Source organism: Maniola jurtina, chromosome 18 (genome assembly GCF_905333055.1).
Source record: "Maniola jurtina chromosome 18, ilManJurt1.1, whole genome shotgun sequence".
Taxonomy (NCBI): Eukaryota; Metazoa; Arthropoda; class Insecta; order Lepidoptera; family Nymphalidae; genus Maniola; species Maniola jurtina.
Window position 1 is genome coordinate 8884808 of NC_060046.1, and position 22434 is coordinate 8907241.

Consider the following 22434-nt stretch of genomic DNA (forward strand, 5'->3'; position numbering starts at 1 on the left):
TATAAAAAAGCTACCGACGACATTTTTTAAAAGGAAGCTCTTTCAGTGGTTGTGCGATAAATCGTTCTACTCTATTTCAGATTTCCTTAATTATATATCTTGGAAATCATAGTGCTTCATTTATTTTAGACATATAATTAGTTTGTTGTAATTTTATATAATTCTAGTTTTAGTTTATTAGTTGTAATTTTATAGAATAAAATTTAATAGTATTATTATGTAAAGAACATAGTAATAATCAACATTGAGTAATATGCCCTACATTATTTGTTGTAATACAAATAAAAAATACCTGTAGAGTATATTATTAATATTTGCATACTGAAGTTTCAGTAAATATGCAGGGACTATTTTAGATTATAAGACCTTTGTTAACAACGCATATTTAGCAAATAAATAAATTTCATTTCATTTCATTTCATTTCATATTATAGAAAGAATCATGTGTGACCAAACCTATGTCTCCCACTCAGTATCATGCTACAGCACGCTGCAGCAATGGTTTTCAATGGGAGCCTTGAATAGTGAAGTCACGGAGTAAAGCGATGCATAATACATATGATAATATATTTCGGCCAACAGCGGCCAGTTGGATAAACGTAGGTCACGTATTTTACTTATTCATGGCTAAAACTGTGTAGGCAATATTTTTAACGGCAGTTTTGTCGTTATTTTGATCCACACAAACGTAGTTTGGTTCCCATTTGGATATAAACCAATCAAACTCGATGTAATTTTGTAGACATGTTCTAGAAACCTATCTAAGTATGTCTGATTTGCCAGTTTTCCGTACAAATTGAAGAATTGTATTTAAATTCTTTAGACCGTGTAACTTTAAAGAAAAAAATTGGTTGTCTGTAAAGTCGGTTTACTGACGATAGTTGAACGTGACAACAAAGGCCGATTGTGCTTCTTTGTCGCTCGTTCCGCGCTCTCGCTTGCACTTCAAGCCTTACATGGAACGCCTCAGAGCGAGGTAACGCAGCATGAGTCATGTTTTTTCGTGCGTGCAGCCGGCTCTATCGAATTATAAGACGTTGTCACGTCAAAAACCACTGAGATAGATATTAGTTCTTAGAAAGTTTGGTTGGTTGGTATTCAAATGAGAGCGAAACTATAGTGCGCGACAGGTTGAGACAGCAACCGGGGTGGGAACGCCGCGCTAGCTTCGGGTGAGCACGGGTGACGTGCGGGGCGTCCCCCCGCCTCATACCCCGATTGCTATCTCAACCTGTCGCGTACTTTATGTTTAGTTAGAGAGCGCTATGAATAAACACCTCTTAACTAAACATTATTAGAGCACTATGAATAAACCCCTCTTAATTAAACATTACTTGATTGCTGTTTGGCAAACTATTATTGGGCCCAAAACGCGCGAAGTCAGAACGCGAAGCTGAAGGGAGTCTTCTAGCGTAGCACATTTTAGTTGAATGCAACCGATACACCTAAGTTTTACCCACCATCTGTCTGCTACTAGTCGCAGTGCTACGCTCATTTGGAGTAAAGCTGTTAAAACTGTTCATTACATTGTTTTATTTCCAAGTTTTTGTTGCAGTTGCCACCTTCATCACGTTATTCGGATTATAATGAGATGGCACCGTATAGGCCTCGGCCGCGACGTACAACAGCCAGTCTTCCAGGTAGTGCGGAGTTTATTGCTTCTAAAATCTTAAAACCTTGAACTTTCTGCAGCCCAAGGACTATCCTTGTGATATATTTCTTTTGAATTCTTCAACGATTTGTCAAATAATAAGCTATTGGGCTCAGCAAGAGAAATTTTGTGCTAATGGTCTAAACTTTGAGATTTAGAGTTGGCCAGCGTTTGACTTTTTCTTAGGTATAGTGCATTAAAAAAAAGCTTAGTTATTTTTTTTTTTCATTTTATTAATTTTTCACTTGCTCCTATATCGTTCTCCTTAGCAACACCTTCATCAACGCCGAAGCGCGGTCGAGCGTTGCCCGTGCCTCCGGGTAGCGATTCAGGGTGGGGTCGTAGGAGTCGGCGGTTGCCGCGGCCGCCCGCGGTGACGGCCGCGGCGCGACCGCCGCCCGCACCGCCCGCGACCGCGCACACACACGTGCCTTACATACAAGGTACATATACCGTCGTTGTTATACTCAGCTACACCTTCATCAACGCCGAAGCGTACTCGAGCGTTGCCAGTGCCCCCAGGCAGTGATTGAGGCTAAGGTCGTAGGAGTCGACGGTGGCCGCGGTTACTCGTAGTGACGGCCGCGTCAATACCGCCACACGCACTAGCCGTGACCGGGCACACACGTGCCTTACATACAAGGTACACATACCGTCGTTGTTATACTCAGCTACACCTTCATCAACGCCGAAGATAACAATATCCTCCATTCTATCTTCGGCTTCTCTTATTGCGGCTGTAAATGGAAGGCGAGTGAGTTACATGATCTGGCCAGACCATCACCCGGGTGATCTGCCACGCGGTTTTTTTGCCTTCAATCTTGCGTACGACTTTAAGTACCCAACCAAGTTACTAGGTTGGCGTAGGGCAATGTGACCAAAGTAACCAAGAATTTTGTGCCAACATATTGTAGTCTGGTGCCTGGTGCCGATACAAAGCTGCTCCAGGATTGATTTGTTGGTTTCCTTTGCGGATAGTATATGCAAAAGCTACACATACCGTCGTATAAAGATAATACACAACTTGAACCTGCGCAGTGGATGATTTGACGATTTATTTATTGGTATAAAATTTCTGTGTCGTCACACATTGGTTCGTCAGTCAACTTTTTGCTTCGCGCGCTATACATATAACACTAGATCTGTATAGGTACCTCTACCTACCCATGCCCAGACATTTCCACACCACTGTCCTCTTGAGGCCTCTTTACGTATTAAACTTGCGCGTCAGGTCTTTACAGCATCGCAACCGATACTAATCGCAACTTCTCTTTTGTAGAACCCGAGAGAACGGTGCCCGACGTTAGTAGTTATAACTACGTCAGCTACGGGTACCAACAGCAATCGCTACAGCAGCAACAGCAAAAACAACCACAGCAATATCAAGACACTGCCATAGATCACTATCAGGATAGCAATTATAATAGTACAAGGTGTGTATAAAAATGCAGATACAATACTGTCTTTGGTGCGACGATCTACCAATTGGAGTTGCTCATCTAGTGGCTGGAGATACTATTGCTATTGACAAAGCATTATGCCAGGAGCCAATGTCAAATTCTAAAATAATGATGCCATATTTAAAGTAAATTTACTACTAATGTATTACCGCATAGGTAAGTTCACGACATGTTGAGATGGCAATCGGGGTATGAGGCGGGGCGACGCCCCGCACATCACCTGCGCTGTGCCGCACCGGGTTAGCGCGGGAGCTGTGCAGGTGTGCGTTATGTGCCCAGGTCAATTGCCATCTCAACTAGTCGCGTACTATTATAGTAGTAGATATTATGGTCCAGTTGTGTCATTGTGAATGAATGAATGAACCAGTTCCACACTCGTCTTCATAATATAACTTCGATCGATATGACTTCGATCGCTTTCTAGCCCACTCAACACAGTAATTTTGCTTATGAAAATTTGTCATCATATTGATTTTCTGGTAATATGCACGGAGTGTTCTTAGTCGGCCGAAAGCGAACTAGTGAAACTACTAGTGATTAAAACATAAATAAACTGAAAATACTTATTTTAGTAAAAAAAAAGTGGTTCAATAAGAAACACCATATAGCGAAAGCAAAGAAGGCCGCAACTCTCTCAACCTCAACTCTGAATGTGACACTATGCTCTATTTTTGCAAATATTATCTTTTATAACAAAACTCCGCAATTTGGCTTGCCTATACATTCGTTTGATAAATGTATAAAAGTGTGCTCCTGAAAAAAGCATATTACACAATAAAATTGTAGATTATGTAAATCATAAAAGAGTGAGGATTTGACTTGCAGTTCGCTCTAGCAAGCGCGGGACTGCAATTAATTTTATACATGGCATGGCATCACATCACATCACACTAATATTATAAAGGCGAATGTTTGTGTGTATGTGTGTTTGTTACTCCTTCACGCAAAAACTACTGGATGGATTTGGCTGTTTGAAATGGAGATAGATAATGTCCTGGATTAGCATATAGGCTACTTTTTATCCCGGAACTTCAAAGAGTTCCCACGGGATTTCAAAAAACCTAAATCCACGCGGACGAAGTCGCGGGCATCAGCTAGTAGTGTTATAAATGGAATCTTTGAAAAGAGCGATTTCCAAGTTTGTTGATAAGAAAGGCATTCCAAACCTGTGCAACCAAACAGAGATGCATTTGACGATTCAAAAGTACTTGTAATGACTTACTTGAATAAGAAATATTTCAATTCTATTCTAATAGGATTCTTTTCTTTGTGTTTATACATATTAATTTATTATATTATTGGCATTACATATATAAATTCTAATATGATATTAACCTGTTATGACGTTGTAGTTACGACGATGAGGGGATGCAGCCTTTCTTCGATGAGACGCCGCACGCTACACCACCAGCCGCGCAAGGTAGCAATCACTAAAGCTCCATTTACGCCAGAACAATTTAAATATTAATTAATAATTCACTTGGATGCTCCCATTTTAAAAGTATATGTAGTTATACCTATGGCTACTTATCATTGACACTGAGTAGGTATTTCAATGCCGATAAAAATATCCGTTATTCGGTCATGGTTATCCAAACGCAATGTAAACTCATAAGCAAATCAGTTTAATTCTGAATCAGTGGCCAATATGTCGTTTAAGTATTTTAACAGTTATTTTGACGATATTACTTTTTCTGTATTCAAATATTTATTTCCATTTTCAGCTCAGAAAACGACATGGGCAGAGACGGATAGTTCTACACAGTTTTCTTATCCAGTGACGAGTTTAGACGATTCTGTGATACCAAAGTCTGTGCCATCAAAAATCACTTCATATATTCAACCGCCAGTGACCACTAAACAAGATATTATTACGAGTCAACACGAACAAAACTACCAGCAATACGATTTAAATAAGTATGAGGATAAGCAGCAGTACCAAAAGTTCGATCAACAAGAACAGTCATACCAAGATAGTCAAAATCAATTCTTAGATCAAAAGTCAGACAAGCATCTTCAGTATCAATATGAAACTCAGTATCAAGACGAACAAGACTTCCAACATAGTGAAAAAGAACAATATAATCTTCAGTATGATCAACACGATTATCAACAGCAACAGGACATTCATAGTGAACAAAAAGACCAAAAGTATTTCGATAGCCAACAACTGTACCAAGAAGAACAACAGTATCAACAAAAACATGATAATTATCAGCAAGAACAACAGAATTATATGCAACAACAACAAACTGATTATCAGCAGCAGCAGCAACAGCAGCAGCAGGACCAATATAAGAAACAACAAGATCTATATAATCAGAAGCAAGAGCAGGAATATTTACATAAACAACAAGAACAGCAACTGTTGCTACAGCAACAACAGATGGCGCAAAAACAACAGCAACAGCAGCAACAACAAAAACTGCCAGCACAACAGCTGCAATCATCTGTCCTTACAGGAGCGGCTACTTTTGGCTCATTTATGGCGGGTGGCGCGAAGAAACTTGGAAGTTTTTTTGGTGCCGCCGCGGCTGCTGTTGCTGCTCCTTCTGTAAGTCAACAACAACAACAGCAACAGCTACAACAACAACAACAACAACAACCTCCATCTGTATCTATGTCTTCGGTTACTGTTACACATATAGAATCAACTATATCCTCAACCTACGAATCAGCTTCCGTCACACCGTTTACAAGTGCACCGACTGTATCCGATACGACATCCGTCCCTGTGTCTGATTCTTCATCAGTTCCAATTACTACTGTGACGACGTCCACTCCATCGTTACCAAGAACGCCGTCGTTAAAAAGACAGGATTCTATGCAAAGACCTCCAGTGCGTAGAACACGGACCTTACCCGATGCTCCAGAGGATTATCCTCCAGGGAGTTTCGATGAAAGTGCCTACGAGGATGAGTACAATAAGACTGAACTTGATCAAGTAGATCGCGATAGGACATCTTTAGATAGGTATCGTGATGAAGATTACGCTCATGATACCATTCATGAAGATGTCGCAGAAGAAGCAAAGGCAGCGGAGGATACCAGTCCAAGTATACAAAAGACTGCGTCGCCCACTAAGACTGTTTCTCAAGTCAGAAAGCCTTCTGTTGACAGTTATCATAGTCAAACGCCTTCTGTACTTGATCGAAAAACTTCACAAAGTTCTTTTATATCGCAACATGAAGAAAAACTTACGATACCAACTAGTTTAGAAGGTAAATATTATATTATAATCTTATTTTTTTAAATTAACATTAATGGAAAGTACCTACCCTAACAAACAGCAAACTTGAATGTAGGCAGTAGAATTGAAAATAAAAGCAAAAATTAACGAGAATTGACTGTATTACAAGCTATAAAATTAATTATGCCAGCGACTTTATACGCGTGGTTTTAAGTTTTTTGAACATTGCATTGAAATTTTTATTCCTAAAAAGTAGTACTCTATATTATAAAAATTATTAAAATAATTTGAATTGAAGAGACGCTCGATACAAAATTGTTTCAATGACTGCTTAAAGTTTGAGCCATTAAAGGTAGCAGACGAGCATCTAACATACTCACATCTATAAGTTCAGTTAGGTACTCCATTACTTTATTAGAATTGATATGGATTTGAGCATCTTTGAAATTGTTACATCTAAGACAAGATTTTTCTTTTATTAAAGCCAAGTCTAATGTCCAATTTTTCCACAGAACCAATCACAGACAAATCGAAAGTTACATTTCACGAAGTCCCCGACGAACAAGATAGGTTCGAGAGGCAAGAGTCCTTTGACCAAGATAACGACTACCAGGACGATCAAGATCAAGATGAGACTTTTAGGGAAGACGAGAAATTTCAAGACCAGGAAAGATTTGATGAGCAGTATCCAGAGGATAGTGTTTTTAATCAGGAGCCAAATAGACACGAGGAAGAACAGATGGTGTTCCAGCCGGAGCAACCTAAACTTACGCCGAAACAAAGATGGCATCGAGCATACAACAAGATCGTCATGCAACTTAACGTGAGTACCTTTTACTTTTTGATGATTGAAACAGATTTAATGAAAATATTTTTTTTGGTTTTATATTTTTACTTGTTATCTGTTTCGATTGTCTTTGATTAATTAATGTTTTATATGACTATTATTTTCATGCAAATGGAGAATTAATGTGTTTTAATGAGTGAAGAAAGAAACTAGGTGTATGGAATTAGGTAAGTTTACAAAATAAAAACTAGATTAGTTAGATTTTTATAAACGTTTTTCGTTTATGAAAATTTGTAGGATCGTTATTACAAACCTTAAATGCTTGTGTCAAGAATTATAAAAAGTTAAAAGTTTTAATAATCTTACCTTCATTGTTCAAATTATTTTAATTCTATTAATAATTTCTAAATTCGTTAACTTCATTAACTAAGAGAGTTAACTCCTATTTGAATAAGGCGTGAATTTCCCAAGGTACCTATGAATACAGTTAGTTATCTTAAATCTGACGAAGGTATACTCCGACATGAACCATAGAATTTACGACTGTCTGCACCTAATCAAATTTCGCGAAATTGATGTTAATCAAACGTAGTCTAGCACCGTCGGTGTCCAATTTATACGACATTCATTTTATTAATGTCTGTCTTCAACTTTTTAAGCAAGATCTTGTTTATTATACGTCGTGAAACATGTTCTTATATAAGTATAGTATATACTAACCTAAATGAATCTCGTACTATGTGATATAAATGTTCATTAATTAGGTAATAATCATTTGATAATTTCTAAACAATAAATATGAATATGGAAATATATTCCAAGCAACAATTATTTGTATTACAACTTTTTAAGATATTTGAAAATAATGAGAAATGCTCCGTCCTCTTGGTGCTTTAATGTTTAGTTGGGGATGGCTCTAGAATAGCGGATTTTCCGTTTTATTTTTCTTTTCGAAAACTAGGCATGACAAGATTACATCACAACACTGGACATACCATTGTATTTTAATCCCGCTGTGAAAAAACGTTAATACGTACGCCACCGCTGAGAAATGCGAAAAGGCTGTTACTGAACTCCTTATGGGCCTCCTTGCGTGGCTTGCACATAACTATAGCTTTAATAGCACATAACAAAAACGAGCGTCTCACTGTGAACCCGAGATTTTTTATTATTGCGTACCTATGTCTTGTCAAATCCACATTCCACACTAATATCATAAATGGCTTGTCTTGTAGCAGCCATGCAGCGTATGATAACTGATAAATAAAAATGCCGCTACATATTATCACTTGTATTACTTGGGCTGTATTTACAACATGTGCCTTGGTTACAATTAAAACTGTGGTAGAAAAACGAGGGCCGGAGCTTGATGCTAGACCGAGGTGTTTCGGTCTTGATGATCTGAAGTGAATTGGTTGAATGCGCTGCCCGGGGTTCGTCCAGGCCAGCAAGATATTTTGAATCGTTCCGAATTCAAATTGTGTTCTCTAAGTGACAGCTGCAAAGTGTGTTGCTTTCTTCGCAGCTGCCGGTCTTAAAAGAGGCTGCATGCCTCTACAGTCTGTCTGTTTGTCAGATTTCACGACCAATTTTAATTGATATTGACGAAACTTGGTACAGGTTGCATTCAGGGAACGGACACAGGACACTTTTTATCCAGAAAAATAATAGAATACCCATGGGATTTTAAGGCCTGTTTAATCGATTTTTACAAAATTTGGGGCAGAGATACGCCTTCCATCCCGGAGACGGACATAGACTACCTTTTGTTCAGAAGAGTTCCCACAGGATTCTAAAAAAAATTTTTATCCACGCGGAAGAAGTACCTACCTAGTGCGTCAGTTGAAGACGCGAACATCATGATCTAGTGTTTTATATTTTTTTAGTTGTCTATTTTTTTTTTTCAATATCTATTATTACATTCCGATGTTTCAAATTTCTTTTAATGTCCTTTTCAGCCGTCTATTTAGATATTACTTTTCAGAATATTAGAGAACTTTTTCTTTACTAACAGTAGAGAACTTTAGAAAGAATATTAGAGAACTTTTTCATTCAAGTAATTCATTATTATAGTGTGAAAATGATTTTCATTATTATTTATTACTGAAATAGGTTTTATGTGAGTGAATCTATTTGAAATTGCTCTTGAAAAAACAAATTATCCCAGATTTCTTAATATGTATGAAGTTTTAGTAATGGTTCAATTTTCGTTAGTGATGATTGGTTAAACACGACTAATCTATCGTACTTTGTAGGTACCGACGTACGATTCACATAATATGTATAGCAAGATGATGCCTGGGACTTAATCCGCGTGGACTTAAGTTTTTAAAAATCCCACCGGAACTCTATGATTTTCCGGGATAAAAAGTACCGTCCGTCTCCGAGAAGTACCTTTGTACCACGTCAAATTGGTTAAGCAGATGGGCCGTGAATAGGTAATAGACAGACAGATAGATAGATAGAATGACATACTTTGGCATTTATAATATTAGTAGGTATTGACTATGGATGTATGGATTTTTGAAGAATTATAAGAATTTTTGGATCGGATTCTTACCAGGTTTTTACTTAGGAAGCTACCACTATAGCAAGTTGTTTTTTGAAATATTATAGATATTTACTTATATTACTAAGCCACATCGTAACAAAAGCTCTCTAGTGGGCTTTGATCGATCTGTGGCTTCGTTACCCACCTTTACAAAATCTCGGCGGATTGAAATGAGATTAGATTGATACATGAACGTTTTTGCAGCGTATCTATTTGACATTTCGAGGTATTTGTACCTTTTCCTCTGTGGTATTTGTATTATTTGTGTTAGAAAAGCTGCGAGTAGATATAATGGTACCTGTTGAAAAATGTTTCGTACTTTTATTTAATAAAACTCTATTTTCAGGATTGGATTCATACATATTTGAAAAGTATTTTAACTACAATTTACGTATTTTTCTGCTTTCAATATTCTCTACTGTTGTAGTTGGTCTCGTTTTAGTTATGTTACTGGAAGTAGATTACAAATATAGAGTGAGTCATTTATATTTTAATGTCAGATAAAGTAGCTATTACGTATGTTAGATTCAGATCGTAAACGGGCGTTTATTTAAGATTGAAACTTCGCACAATTTTGTTAACGCTCTAATAAAGTTTTCAATATAATTACAAATGTTTTGAGCAGATAGTTAAAAGAATATTTATGAAATGTGAAATATTTTTTAATCGTTCACAAGTTACTTAACGAACATTCTCTACAAGGCTTTCTTTTAAGGCGCCCCGTCACCTACTGGGTAAGTAGTGCCTCCCGCCGAGTCCTATGAAGCCTTTGAACCCGATCACTTCATTAGTTCTACTCTGTTACTCCATCCACGCCAACCATGTCTACACTCTACGCACTCCCGCAGTTCGCAAACAGACTTTGTACGGTACGCACATCAGTAAAAGTGAAAAGAAATTAAACTGTTTTATTTAGAAGTTATGTAAAACAATGTCAACGGAAACCAGCGAGGACGCGTTATCACTATCCTGCGGGCGTCCGTGGCCCTAATGATAGCGACGCGCGCGCACCTATCGCCTATTTGTATGCAAATTTATTTAACTTCAGGTGAAAACAGTAAAGTTTTCACTTTCAGTATTTTTGTGATAATTGTCGCGCTGAACTGTCTCGTTCTTGGGTCTATGATCGAGTAAAAATGGTGCGAAGTAGAAAGTGTCATGCGGTCAGCGAGGCTGACGTGCGTCGCGAGCAGACTTTTGAATCTAACCGTTCAAATGCCAGTGGTTCCCGGTTACGAGTCCGTCGAGGCTCAAGTCTTACTGACTTGGATAAGTTGCGATGTAGCGCAGGTTCGAGCGGCGGCGGGTCAATCGGTGACTTGATGAACATATTCAGTGGTAGTGCCAATTCTGTTGGGAGTGATTCTTTGGTGGCTCGAACGGTTCCTCTGGAGACTGTTCGCCGTAACTTACCTTCCATGTCAACCCCACCGCCTCATCCGCCACCGTCTCCACTCATACACTCGAGGCCTGTGGGTCCGTTGACTATGGCTCAGAGGACTTTGAGGTTTAGCAGACTACTTAAATATCAGCCGTGTTCTTCTGATGTTGTCATATTACTGGTAAGTGTAAAAATCTAGATATCGTTGAATATTTATTTAGCTATAAACAATTTTACTGCTGATTATATTATTGTGTAATGTTCTTCGAAACTAGATAAGTTCGAATATACTTGCACTACACTTAACATAAGGCTATATGGGAGATATACATAATATTATGTATCATGATGTGATAGGCTTTATTTACGTATGCTATTATTAAAAAGAAAACCTACGAGTATATTATTGGAGTTGGAAATGATTGTTCTTAATGATAAAGATGGATTGATATTCATAGAAAAACACTTCTCTAAGTACACACTACTTACCACTTTCGTTGATATCTATGGTAACGCAAAGTGATTATAATATGAATATGGCTATTACTTTTAAATTAATTAAGTAACTTATCTTGATGAGAGTATTAAAATTGTATGGAGTTATTTAATTTCGCAATGCCAGGTGGTGGCAGTGCTTATCAAATACCTTTCAAGCAAATAATACCATTTAGGAACTTATCTTCATATTTTCGTAATATGAATAGTAAATAATTATTAGATATTAGTTTAGTACAATAAAAAGTAGCGTTTTATTTTGCCGCGTTATCACTCACTGTTAAGTTTAACTACGGTACTTTATTAAACATTACTATCTAACCATATCGAATTAGTGACACCATGATTGTTATCGACAGATACGCGTTGCAATCTAGGTAAAATAGGTATAGAATGAAACCTGAAAAAGCTTTTCTTTTTTAATGATAATGGGAATACGTATTAGTCATAAATCAACAATATGACAATAGGCTAATTACTAAAAAGGTGATCAGATGGAAAAGTCTGGGGTATAAAATGTTAAATCTGTAATCGATACCTTTTACAACTTCAAGGAATATAAACAAAATGTTGAACTCTGACACGTTTCGCTCAAATTCCTAAAATTTAATTTGTGTTCGGAAAAAATTGTAGAATGAAGCGAACCAAAAAATACTGTAGGTACCTAATTATTTTTATGCCATCAGATATGTTCGTTATCTATGAAAATAGGACTCTGATTTTTAGTGTTGATATTTTCATATTATTATCTTGTACGGTCAACGCTTTGCCGTAAATATTTTCTCCACAAAAATAATTATTTTCTCAAGTAAATTCCATGAGGATGTGATTTAAGCATTTTCGCCTAACCCGACGCCATAATACAAATTGTTATGATGAGAATTAGCTTTAAACATAAACCTACTATTATCTTGTATCTCTATATATATTAAAAGTAAACATTATTATCTAGCATATTTCTTCATAAACTTGAGCAAGTACTTCAGTTTGGGCATTTCAATGTTGTGAATACATCTGTTGAAGTCTCCAATGACTTTCACTGAATGGGTCATCATCCTCGAGATGATGTCTTTGAGGCAGACACTTAGATCCGACACCTCTTTGAAGCCGTGTATCGCAATTTCCGCCATCACGACGGGGAACGGCGAAGTTTCGTATAAAAACTGAAATAGAAGCGATCTTGGTAAAAGATTAAGCCTGCTTAGGCTCTTTACGCACTGCACCCGATCCGAATCCGAGAATTCTCGATCAAAAGTAGCCGTAGTACTATTTGTATGATGGGTTGCGTAGTAGATCCGAATTTTGTTTTCAGAAGCAACGCAACAGCTGACAGCACTTTATCAATCGATTGTGCTGATAAAGCAATGTTGACCCAAGTTGGGAGCTGGATGGATGAGGGTCTAGAGAGTTAGGGTAGAGGTAGGGTCTAGAGGGTATAGAGATTAAAATTTGGCCTTTGCTTTTCCTTGGAGAGCACGTTAAGCCATCGTTCCCGGTTATTATGATACTAAAGTCTAATACAAGTGTAAATTAAAAATTTATAACACCCCCGACAAGTGAAGGTTACAGTAACTAGAAAAGAGCTGATAACTTTCAAACGGCTGAACCGATTTTCTTGGATTATAGCTAAGAACACTCGATCAAACCACCTTTCAAACAAAAAAAAACTAAATTCAAATCGGTTCATTAGTTTAGGCGCTACGGTGCCACAGACAGAAACACAGATACACAGACACACAGATACACAGATACACACATCAAACTTATAACACCCCTCTTTTTGGGTCGGGGGTTAAAAATAGTAATCGTCCTAAAGTTAAGTATCTACTAACTATAAAACTTGCAGAATTTTGTTCTGGTAAATCACTTGCACGTCATTTAAGTACATAGTGTAAACACTTGCAGCAAGTCACCTTCTACAAGTTTCGTGTACTTACTACAACTTGCAGAAATTGGCAATGACATGATCATAACAGCTGACTTCTGCAAGTTTTATTGCTGGTGGATACCTTAGTTTTAGAGACAAAGTAATATTAATATACTCTTTGTAGAGTCGAATGCCAAAAGAATACATCTGCCATGTGATTGAATTAAGGAATCTTCAGCAATGAGAATTACTAAGAGCTACTTCTTATACTTTAGACAGAATGAACGAGAGTGTTGAAGCTTCAAGCCTGAAGCTTGTTGGGGTGCCAGTTCTACATCGCCTTTATATAGCTAACGTGGCTAAGGGTGGCTTGCCATGCCACGTTTCCGCCACTAACCACTTCTGTATAAACCATGACTTACAAGTTACGTACCACTGTCCTTTCAAGATCTTGACTTTCATGAGAGCAGTTGCCGCCAACTTGCTGTTGCTTCTGACACTCGAATAGTTTTGATGCTGAATATTTTTTGAGATTCTCAAGTGTTTCAAAGTGTACTTGTAACTTTTCTGCAATGAAAGAATTATGAAATAATAATAATTTAATTACTACTTACCCGTTTGAAAATTTACCGATTTAAAAACCTTTCCAACCCGTCGCCGGCTCAATACTGAGCACCAGACTCCTCTCAGTATGAGAAGGATTTGGCCCTAGTCCACCACGCTGGCCAAGTGCGGATTGGTAGACTTACACACCTATGAGAACATTATGGAGAAATCAGGCATGCAGGTTAAGTCCTTCATCGTTAAGCAAGTGATATTTTTTTAAACGCATATACTCGTAGCTCCAAAAGGTTAGTAGAGATGCGTACCCGGGATCGAACCCCCGACCTCCCGAATGGTAGGAGGACGCTCTTACCACTAGGCTATCACGGATTTTTACCACATTTACAAGATTGAAAATATAAACTCTCTAGTTCAAACTGTACCATAGGTAGCCATGTATCAACGTAGGTTTGTTTTCAACACATCCTGCGCGGTCCCCAGTGAGCAGTCAGCACTCAGCACGTACGATACGTGTAAACAAGGAAGACAATGCCAAAATAAAACCAAGTCACATGTAGTGGACTGTGGTGGCTCACAACATCACAATATGTCGGTCGAGCGGGGACTGGGTTGACAGTCATATCCGTAAACCGGAAACTAGTTTCCAAACAATCGATGTTGCTTAGATAATACGAAATAAAGTTATTTAAGTGCAGTCTAACGCACTTAAACAGTTAAAACTAAGTGAAGGAAAACATTACTTGCTGTTTGCTTGAAAGTTCTCCATATTGTTCTCAAAAATGTGTGAAGTCCGTACGTGGCCAATGTAGTAAACTTAGGCCTAAACCTTTTTCTGAACTGAGTAGACCCATGTTCAGTGACGGGCCGGCGATGGGATGATGACGATAATTATGGAGGAAAATATGATTATTCCTTCTAATTTTCTTTTTTAATACCTACTACTAATTTAGAATAATCAACAATCATAGTAATCCGATCTCCCTTATTATTTTCGTTCAAAATGATTTTCCTAATTCCTTACGGGATAAATAATACCCATTACTAAAAGTAATAATATTAATAAAGGTAATGTTTAAAAAAAATATCTTTAGAAAACAAAATCAAATCTTTACTTTGATATTTAAAAATAAAATCTATCTAGAAAACTTTACTTGAACTAATATATTTTCTAAGTATAAAATAATAAATTACAACTTAAGAATTTTACAGACTATAATATTATGAGTATATTATAATCAACTTACCTGGTAGTCGTTGTACCCTTTGATATCCCAAAGCGAGACATAACGTAACATTTTCGTCCGCCAGCTGCAAATTCTCGCCCAGTAATTTCACAATGCTCTCCTTACAGTAAGTGCCATTGCGGGGCTTGCGATCGTGAATTATTACCTGAAACGTTTAAATCAGGAAATACGGATGCTACAAACTCTAATCTCTCTAGGATTTTTTTATTAGAGCAAATTTTACTCTTATTTTAAGGGAACATTTTCATTCTTCAGTAAATGAATTGTCTGTAGTTGGTACATTGGTACATATGTAAATAGAATGGACACTTTTTAATGTCACAAGCCTACAACAATTAATTATCACCTTCTTGACATAACAATTGTCGTCAGATTTACAATTCAAGTAGTACTTTCAGTTATATATTTACGTGAGATGCCTAAACTGTTGTATACATATACGTAAATGGAAACAATGTATGGCAAACTTGGAGGATTTTAGAAGTACTGTATAAGTCATGTTAACGAAGTCGCGGGCAATAGCTATGTTTAGACCTAGATAGTAGATACCGTTCATTTTTATTTTGCTCGTGGTCCTGCAATATAGTACACTGCATTTGTTACGGCATAAGAGTGCTTACAGTGGCCCAGTAGTATTTCTGTTGTATAAAAATATCGCCTAAAACAAGCCTAAAACATCATTTTTTGCATGAGATGCCTAAACAAGTTGTAAATACATAATGTATAGCAAATGTGGAGAATTTTAGTAGTACTTGTAGGTAACGTGGATGAAGTCACCGGCGAAAGCTAGGTTTTCATAAAAGTTTAACCTAGATACCGTTCATTTATATTTTGCTCGTGGTCCTGCAATGCATTACACTGCATTTGTTACGGCGTAAGAGTGCTTGCAGTCTCCCAGTAGTACTTCCGTTGTAGGCGACGACTTGCTCATGTATTCCACTCCTCAGACGGCTAAGGGGGGTACGTGCAATGTTATACGCTCTTATTTCACCTCTTTTACCGTTTTCTCTCAGAAATGGACTTCATTTTTCACATTTTCTAAATGTCTAGTTCGTGTAATGAATCTAATGTTTTTGTGATTGTGTTTTGTATGAAGGAGGATTTCACAAAGATCTTTTTAATGAAGCTTTTACTTATTGAATTTAATTGAAAATTTGTTTTGTTCGTGACTTATTTTGATATGGAGTTTTATTTTCTTTCTAGACAATAAAGTTTAAAAAGTAGGCATCTCGAGTTTCATTTTCTTTTGTAATGATGTCTCATATTGTGAGTATGTCCAAATATCGTGGCGATCACCAAAATATTATGTTAATAGAGACTAGATGTAATAATTCTTATAAGTAGGTAGGTATAATGTTTTTTACGCATCGATGACTCATTAAATAATATATATTTTAACATACATAATTTGGTTATTTTCTCTACTAAGATTTAATTAAGATGAACGGTATTCAGTTCGCACAGTGTTGCGTCTAACGCCACTTTACACTTTATACTTTTTTGTCATTATTATAACACTCGCTCTCTCTTTCTCTCTTAGAAGGTAAAACTTAAGTGAGAGCACACCATGTTATTATACCTGAAAATACAGTGATATCTGTTCAAGATACACCGTCATATAGTTGATAGCCTTGTCCGCTTCATTCTTCATTAGGAGCTTGATTTGTGATACTAGGGTATCCATGTCCTCGCGAGATTTCTGTGTCCGTACCTGGATGTCAGCAATGAGAGTACGGTAGCCATTTATGAGGTTGTCTTGAAAATCTGTCGCCTGGAAAAAAACAGTTCGAGTTAATTTGAGAAGTTTACCAGGTAGATATACTTTTTAAGTTTATTTAAATACAAGCTAGTCTTTTACTGCAATCTCACTTTGTTAAGATGTATAAGATGGAAGTGTGCTGACCTGAAAGAGGTGTAGCAGTTTTTATTAAACTCATACACTTCTAATTAATAGCATATCAACAAGTGTAAATTAAAAATTTATAACACCCCCGACGATCCAAAGTATTTGAGTTTTCCAAAACATCATTTTCATATAAATAATTATGTATTTAGGCAACGTCCATCTTGACAGCTTGACATTTGTCTATTGACATAATATTATGAACCTAACGGTTAATTAACCTTCTTTTCTACAAGAAAACTAGAAAAGAGCTGATAACTCTTAAACGGCTGAACCAATTTTTTTAGATTATAGCTAAGAACACTCTCGATCAAGCCACCTTTCAAACAAAAAAAACTAAATTAAAATCGGTTCATTCGTTTAGGCGCTACGATGCCACAGACAGATACACAGATACACAGATACACAGACACACAGATACACACGTTAAACTTATAACACCCCTCTTTTTGGGTCGGGGGTTAAAAACACAGTATCACTCTTAACAGACCACATTAACCGATTTCGAAATTTTCCTCCATCTGATGATAATAGTTGAAGACGAGTAAAAAGTATTTCTTAGGATTTTCTACAATAATAAAAAAGCACAATTCTAAATCATTAGGTACTACTAAAGTGACGCCGTCGGCATCCCTAGTACAAACTTGCACTCGTATGCGTTGCACGTCCCACACCATAGGGAAAGTAGTCAGTGAATTATTATGTCGAGCAAAGAACGTCTTTTAGTGAAAAAACTATGATTTTTAATAATTTAAAACTCTTAAAATGCTCATGGCTTCTTGGCAAGATATATTTAAAAGTAAAAATAAAACTCCATTACAAGGATTATTCATTCATACAAGAAGTAGTTCATAAAGATAAACGAATTTGGGAAACACTCATGCTACAATTTTGTCTTTGTAAAAAACTGAACAGAATATTAGCTACCCAGATACGTAGGCATAATATGTACATATGACAATACGTGTTTTACTACTGACTGCCCAAAAGCTGAAACGATCTGTAAATAAAAATCCGGGTCAGCTAAAAATAAACCAGTAAATATTTACAATTGACCAAACAGGACAAAATCAATGACCTGTGTAATGCGGCGAGCTTCAATTTTCACCAGTTTAGATTCCATACCTTATATTTATTTTCAGTTTAAACAATATACAATTCAGATCAATCCAAAATTTGTACATACTAATGTATTAAAGTCCAATTATCACATTCTAATATTACATTACTCTGTCAATCCGCCCCGGGTCAACGTGGCAGACTATGGCCTGAAGCCTGCTCCTTCTGAGAGGAGACCTGTGCTTACTAGTGGGCCGATAATGAGTTGATCATGATGGTTAGAAAATACAATCAAAAAATTTTATATCAAATGAACTATAAATAAATAAATAAATAAATTAACTTTTATTTCAGGCTATTAGACCCATAATTGTGTTAGTATGACAAATAACTTAAACTATGTTAGTAGGTACTTATTTCTAGCTTAACAACTAATTCTATAACTAAAACTATAACTAAAAAGCCCGAGGGAGCCTCTTGGCGCCTATGTGCGCACCCCCCCAGCACCTCCAGAGAGGACTATCTAGTTTCCTGGCCAATGCGCTGAGAAGAGTGTTGGTACTACTCATTAGCCTGCGCATCATGGACGCGGCACGCTTGCGCATGATCGCGTAGAAATCATCCACGCGAGCATCCGCGAACATTGCCGACGCACTGCAGTGTCGAGGCTTCCTCAACACCGCTCTCAGCACATTGTTATATTGAACACGCAAGGCACTGTAGGTCCGCTGCCTGTAGTCCGTCCACAGACTGCACGTGTAGAATGACTGGCAGTAAGCCCTGAATAAGGTCAACTTTACTTGCCCAGTACAGCGCGCAAATCTGCGGGCTAACATATTGCCTCGGACCGACAGAGCCCGGCGCTCTCGTTCCATGTCACTATCATCCCTCAGGCTGTCGGTTACTACATGACCGAGATACTTGAACTCAGTTACTTGCTTCAGGGGATTACCACATAGTTGTATCTTTGGTTTAAAGCTGGATAGTTTGTTCTTTCCCCTGAAAACAAGGAACTCGCTTTTTTTGGCGTTGTAACTGAGTCCATTCATCTCTGCATACTCCTCACAGAGTTGCAGCAACCTTTTCAGACCCCCAACTGAGGGGCTCAGTAGAACCATGTCGTCGGCGTAGCTAAGGTTATTCATGCGTATGCCATCTATTGAACACCCGACACCAGCTCCACTGAGCCTCTCAATCAGCTGGTTCACATACAAATTAAACAGCCTAGGGGACGTCAGCCCTCCCTGTCTCACTCCACACTCCATTTTATATGGGTCGCTAAGTTCATTACCCCACCTAACCACATTAGTTTGGTTACCATACCAGTATTTAAACAATGAAATCAGTTCAGGTCTCAAAGCTGCTTCCTTTTCGAGCTTATGCCACAAGACATCGTAAGCTACTAGGTCAAATGCTTTGGATAGATCCAAAAAACAGGCATAAACAGGAGTTTTCCTGTCGGTATAGTACCGCACAGTTTGCTTGAGGCACAGGATCGCGCTTTCCGTAGAGAGTTCAGGCTGAAAGCCGAACTGAGCATCGTGTATTTTAATTGATTTACTTAGCTGTGCATCTAGCAAACTGTCCAGCACCTTAGCCACTATCGTCGCCAGCGATATCGGCCTGTAGTTGGATCTATCCGCCGCATCACCTGTTCTGTTTTTGATAATGGGCACTACTACTGTCTTCATCATGGCTTCTGGCAGGTAACTGTGGTTAATACAAAGGTTATAGAGCAATTTGAGGACTCTGGGAAGGTGCGAACCCGCATACCTTAAGTGCTCGATGCTCAGGCCATCGTGTCCCGGTGACTTTCCATGTTTCATACTCTTTAGTGCTCCCTTGACTTCAGTACGTGTAAAACGTACCAAGACTTCCCTGTTAACCACGATGTCCTTAGCATCATTGTTCGTAAAGGGTATTTTAAGAGGCTCCACTTTAAATTGCTCCCTTATTACTATAACTTTATTTAAACACAAAAAATTAGTAGAGTAAAAAAGGTAAAAACAAACCTCAAAAGTAAAGGCAATAAATATAGACCCCAAAATAATTAAGGCGTTACGATACATTTCTGTTTACCTATATCACTTCACATGACAACTTTTAATCAACATTGTTTTAGTAACTTTTAATAATTTTCAGCCTTCAATTTTAATTAATTCACGAATCATGAATAAGAACATAAATAAGATAGTATTAATTTCAATATTTACGGAGATAAAATAACTAATGAATATGTTTTGATTAGTTGACTAATCACTTTATTTAGTGGTATCGAATGGCCGTGCACTTAATGACTGCTTGTTTCTTTGTTCCGTTCATGTTTTGCTTTGCGTCTCCGATTGAGCTACTGATTGTTATGATAAGGGCTTCTGCATACTGGTAATTTAATACAATGTCTCAACCTATTTTCTTCTTAGCTTTATATTATTTTCTTCTGATACCTACTTACCTATAATTTTTAACAGGACTTTCTTTTACCCTAATCCAAATTTTAAAACCTAACACCAATCTGTAATTTGTCTATACGTTATTAGAATAATATTTTTATTTGTCAAAAAATGCCATAGGTGCTATTTTTGATAAATGACAACGCTGCTACGAGTAAGTAGCTTATCGACAGATTACAATAATTAATAAGTATAAGTATGATTGATTATTTATTTCACCGGAAAATATGTAGGTAGGCCTTTTCAAAGGTCTTTGTGAAAATATCTTATTACTTATTAAAAAAATCATAGCTAAAACCAATTCCTTGACTAAAAAGTCACCAGAGGCTTATGTACCTTTTGAGGAATTACGTTAGTATATAACAATCCAATGTACATATCTACTTAACTTTTCAAATTATCTATTTAACGCGACACGTGCAGTGGCGTAATACTGTTATTTTGTATGGAAAACCAATCGTATTGATTTGAAAACCATAATATTTAGAGGGATTAAAGTTACTCCGATCATAGTTTTTAATTTAAAAGTTATAAATGACCCCAGGTGTCACCATTAAAAGTTAATTGCAGGCGTAAAATCTGGCCAGTATGACAAATGCTTTATCCATAAACTCTATGACTACTGTTGTTTACAGTGCTACGAAATGTTTTCATACAATTCAGTCGGTTTGAATGCCCATTGACTAAAGTTAATATTCAATTTGTATGATCTGTCTAATACAGTGTTTGTCAGGTAGCTATCTTTATCATAGATCTTTATACAATACATACTTCACCTTTGCCACTTATTTTATTTTGAGTTATTATAAGTTTTATGGACTAGACAAAAACGTTATGGTTTCAGTACAAACAACGCCATCTGTATGTTACCAACTGGATTATTAGGCTTCAAAAGGCTTTCAGGGTGGTTGCTCGTATCCGTCAAAATTGATTCAGTCCAGCAAACATAGATGGCTGGACATGAACTTTTCATAGATATACGTTTCGGATTTTACATGCAGTCTAATCGTGAAGTTATTAAAATTAAAAATTTATAACACCCCCGACAAGTGAAGGTTACAGTAATAACTAGAAAAGAGCTGATAACTTTTAAACGGCTGAACCGATTTTCTTGGATTATAGCTAAGAACACTCTCTATCAAGCCACCTTTCAAACAAAAATAAACTAAATTAAAATTGGTTCATTAGTTTCGGAGCTATGATGCCACAGACAGATACACAGATACACACGTCAAACTTACAACACCCCTCTTTTTGGGTCGGGGGTTAATAAAAAGTATTAATTGAACTAAGTACCTATTTAATTTATTCCTAATTTTTCTGTTGAGTTGGTCGTCTTGATTGTAAAGTGATTAAATAAAAGCAACATGTAATTTTCAAATCGGTATGCTTTTCAGTTTGTACGACAAACTCGCGTTGACGCGTTGGACGAGATTATAATTCACGTTATTACATAATAATTAACATAGTTATTATGTTCCCACTTTAGCTTTGGTTAATAGATTTGGGTACCGTTAGGCTCTTTACGCACTGTAGCTGTATCCGATACGAATCTGATCTGAGTGAGAGTTCTAGATCCGAACTAGCCGTAATACCATTTGTATAAGATTTTGTAAAGTAGTGATAATAAAAAAAGAATACCCGGCTGAGTTTGTTGTGGGCTCTTCTCAGACTTGGGCGCGTTTGGAACCCTCGTAGCTTTAGTTTTAATTTACGTAATTAATTATCACCACTATATCGTACAAAATTAACAATTTCGACCATCAAAAGGAGTACAATTGTACCTATTTTGAATAAATGATTTTGATTTTGACTTTGACTAAAAGGTTATG

At 37.0% G+C, this 22434-nt stretch overlaps 2 protein-coding genes across 3 annotated transcripts in view; one reads left to right on the forward strand and one right to left on the reverse strand.

Moving 5' to 3' along the window:
• Positions 1 to 22434, forward strand: part of LOC123874418 (protein unc-13 homolog B) — a 419803-nt gene that overhangs the window by 113891 nt on the left and 283478 nt on the right. For both annotated transcript variants that reach the window (XM_045919729.1, XM_045919731.1), the window contains exons 12-17: positions 1556 to 1640; positions 1921 to 2094; positions 2931 to 3084; positions 4464 to 4531; positions 4836 to 6332; positions 6814 to 7124. In XM_045919729.1, the coding sequence (XP_045775685.1) occupies positions 1556 to 1640; positions 1921 to 2094; positions 2931 to 3084; positions 4464 to 4531; positions 4836 to 6332; positions 6814 to 7124 (2289 nt within the window). The remainder of the gene's footprint in view (positions 1 to 1555; positions 1641 to 1920; positions 2095 to 2930; positions 3085 to 4463; positions 4532 to 4835; positions 6333 to 6813; positions 7125 to 22434) is intronic.
• On the reverse strand, positions 11771 to 20487 carry LOC123874425. Its single transcript, XM_045919751.1, has 5 exons — positions 20165 to 20487; positions 16770 to 16961; positions 15191 to 15335; positions 13816 to 13949; positions 11771 to 12678 (listed from the first exon to the last, which is right to left on the reverse strand). The coding sequence occupies exons 1-5, from the start codon at positions 20219 to 20221 to the stop codon at positions 12460 to 12462; spliced, it is 747 nt and encodes a 248-aa protein (XP_045775707.1). The 5' UTR covers positions 20222 to 20487; the 3' UTR covers positions 11771 to 12459.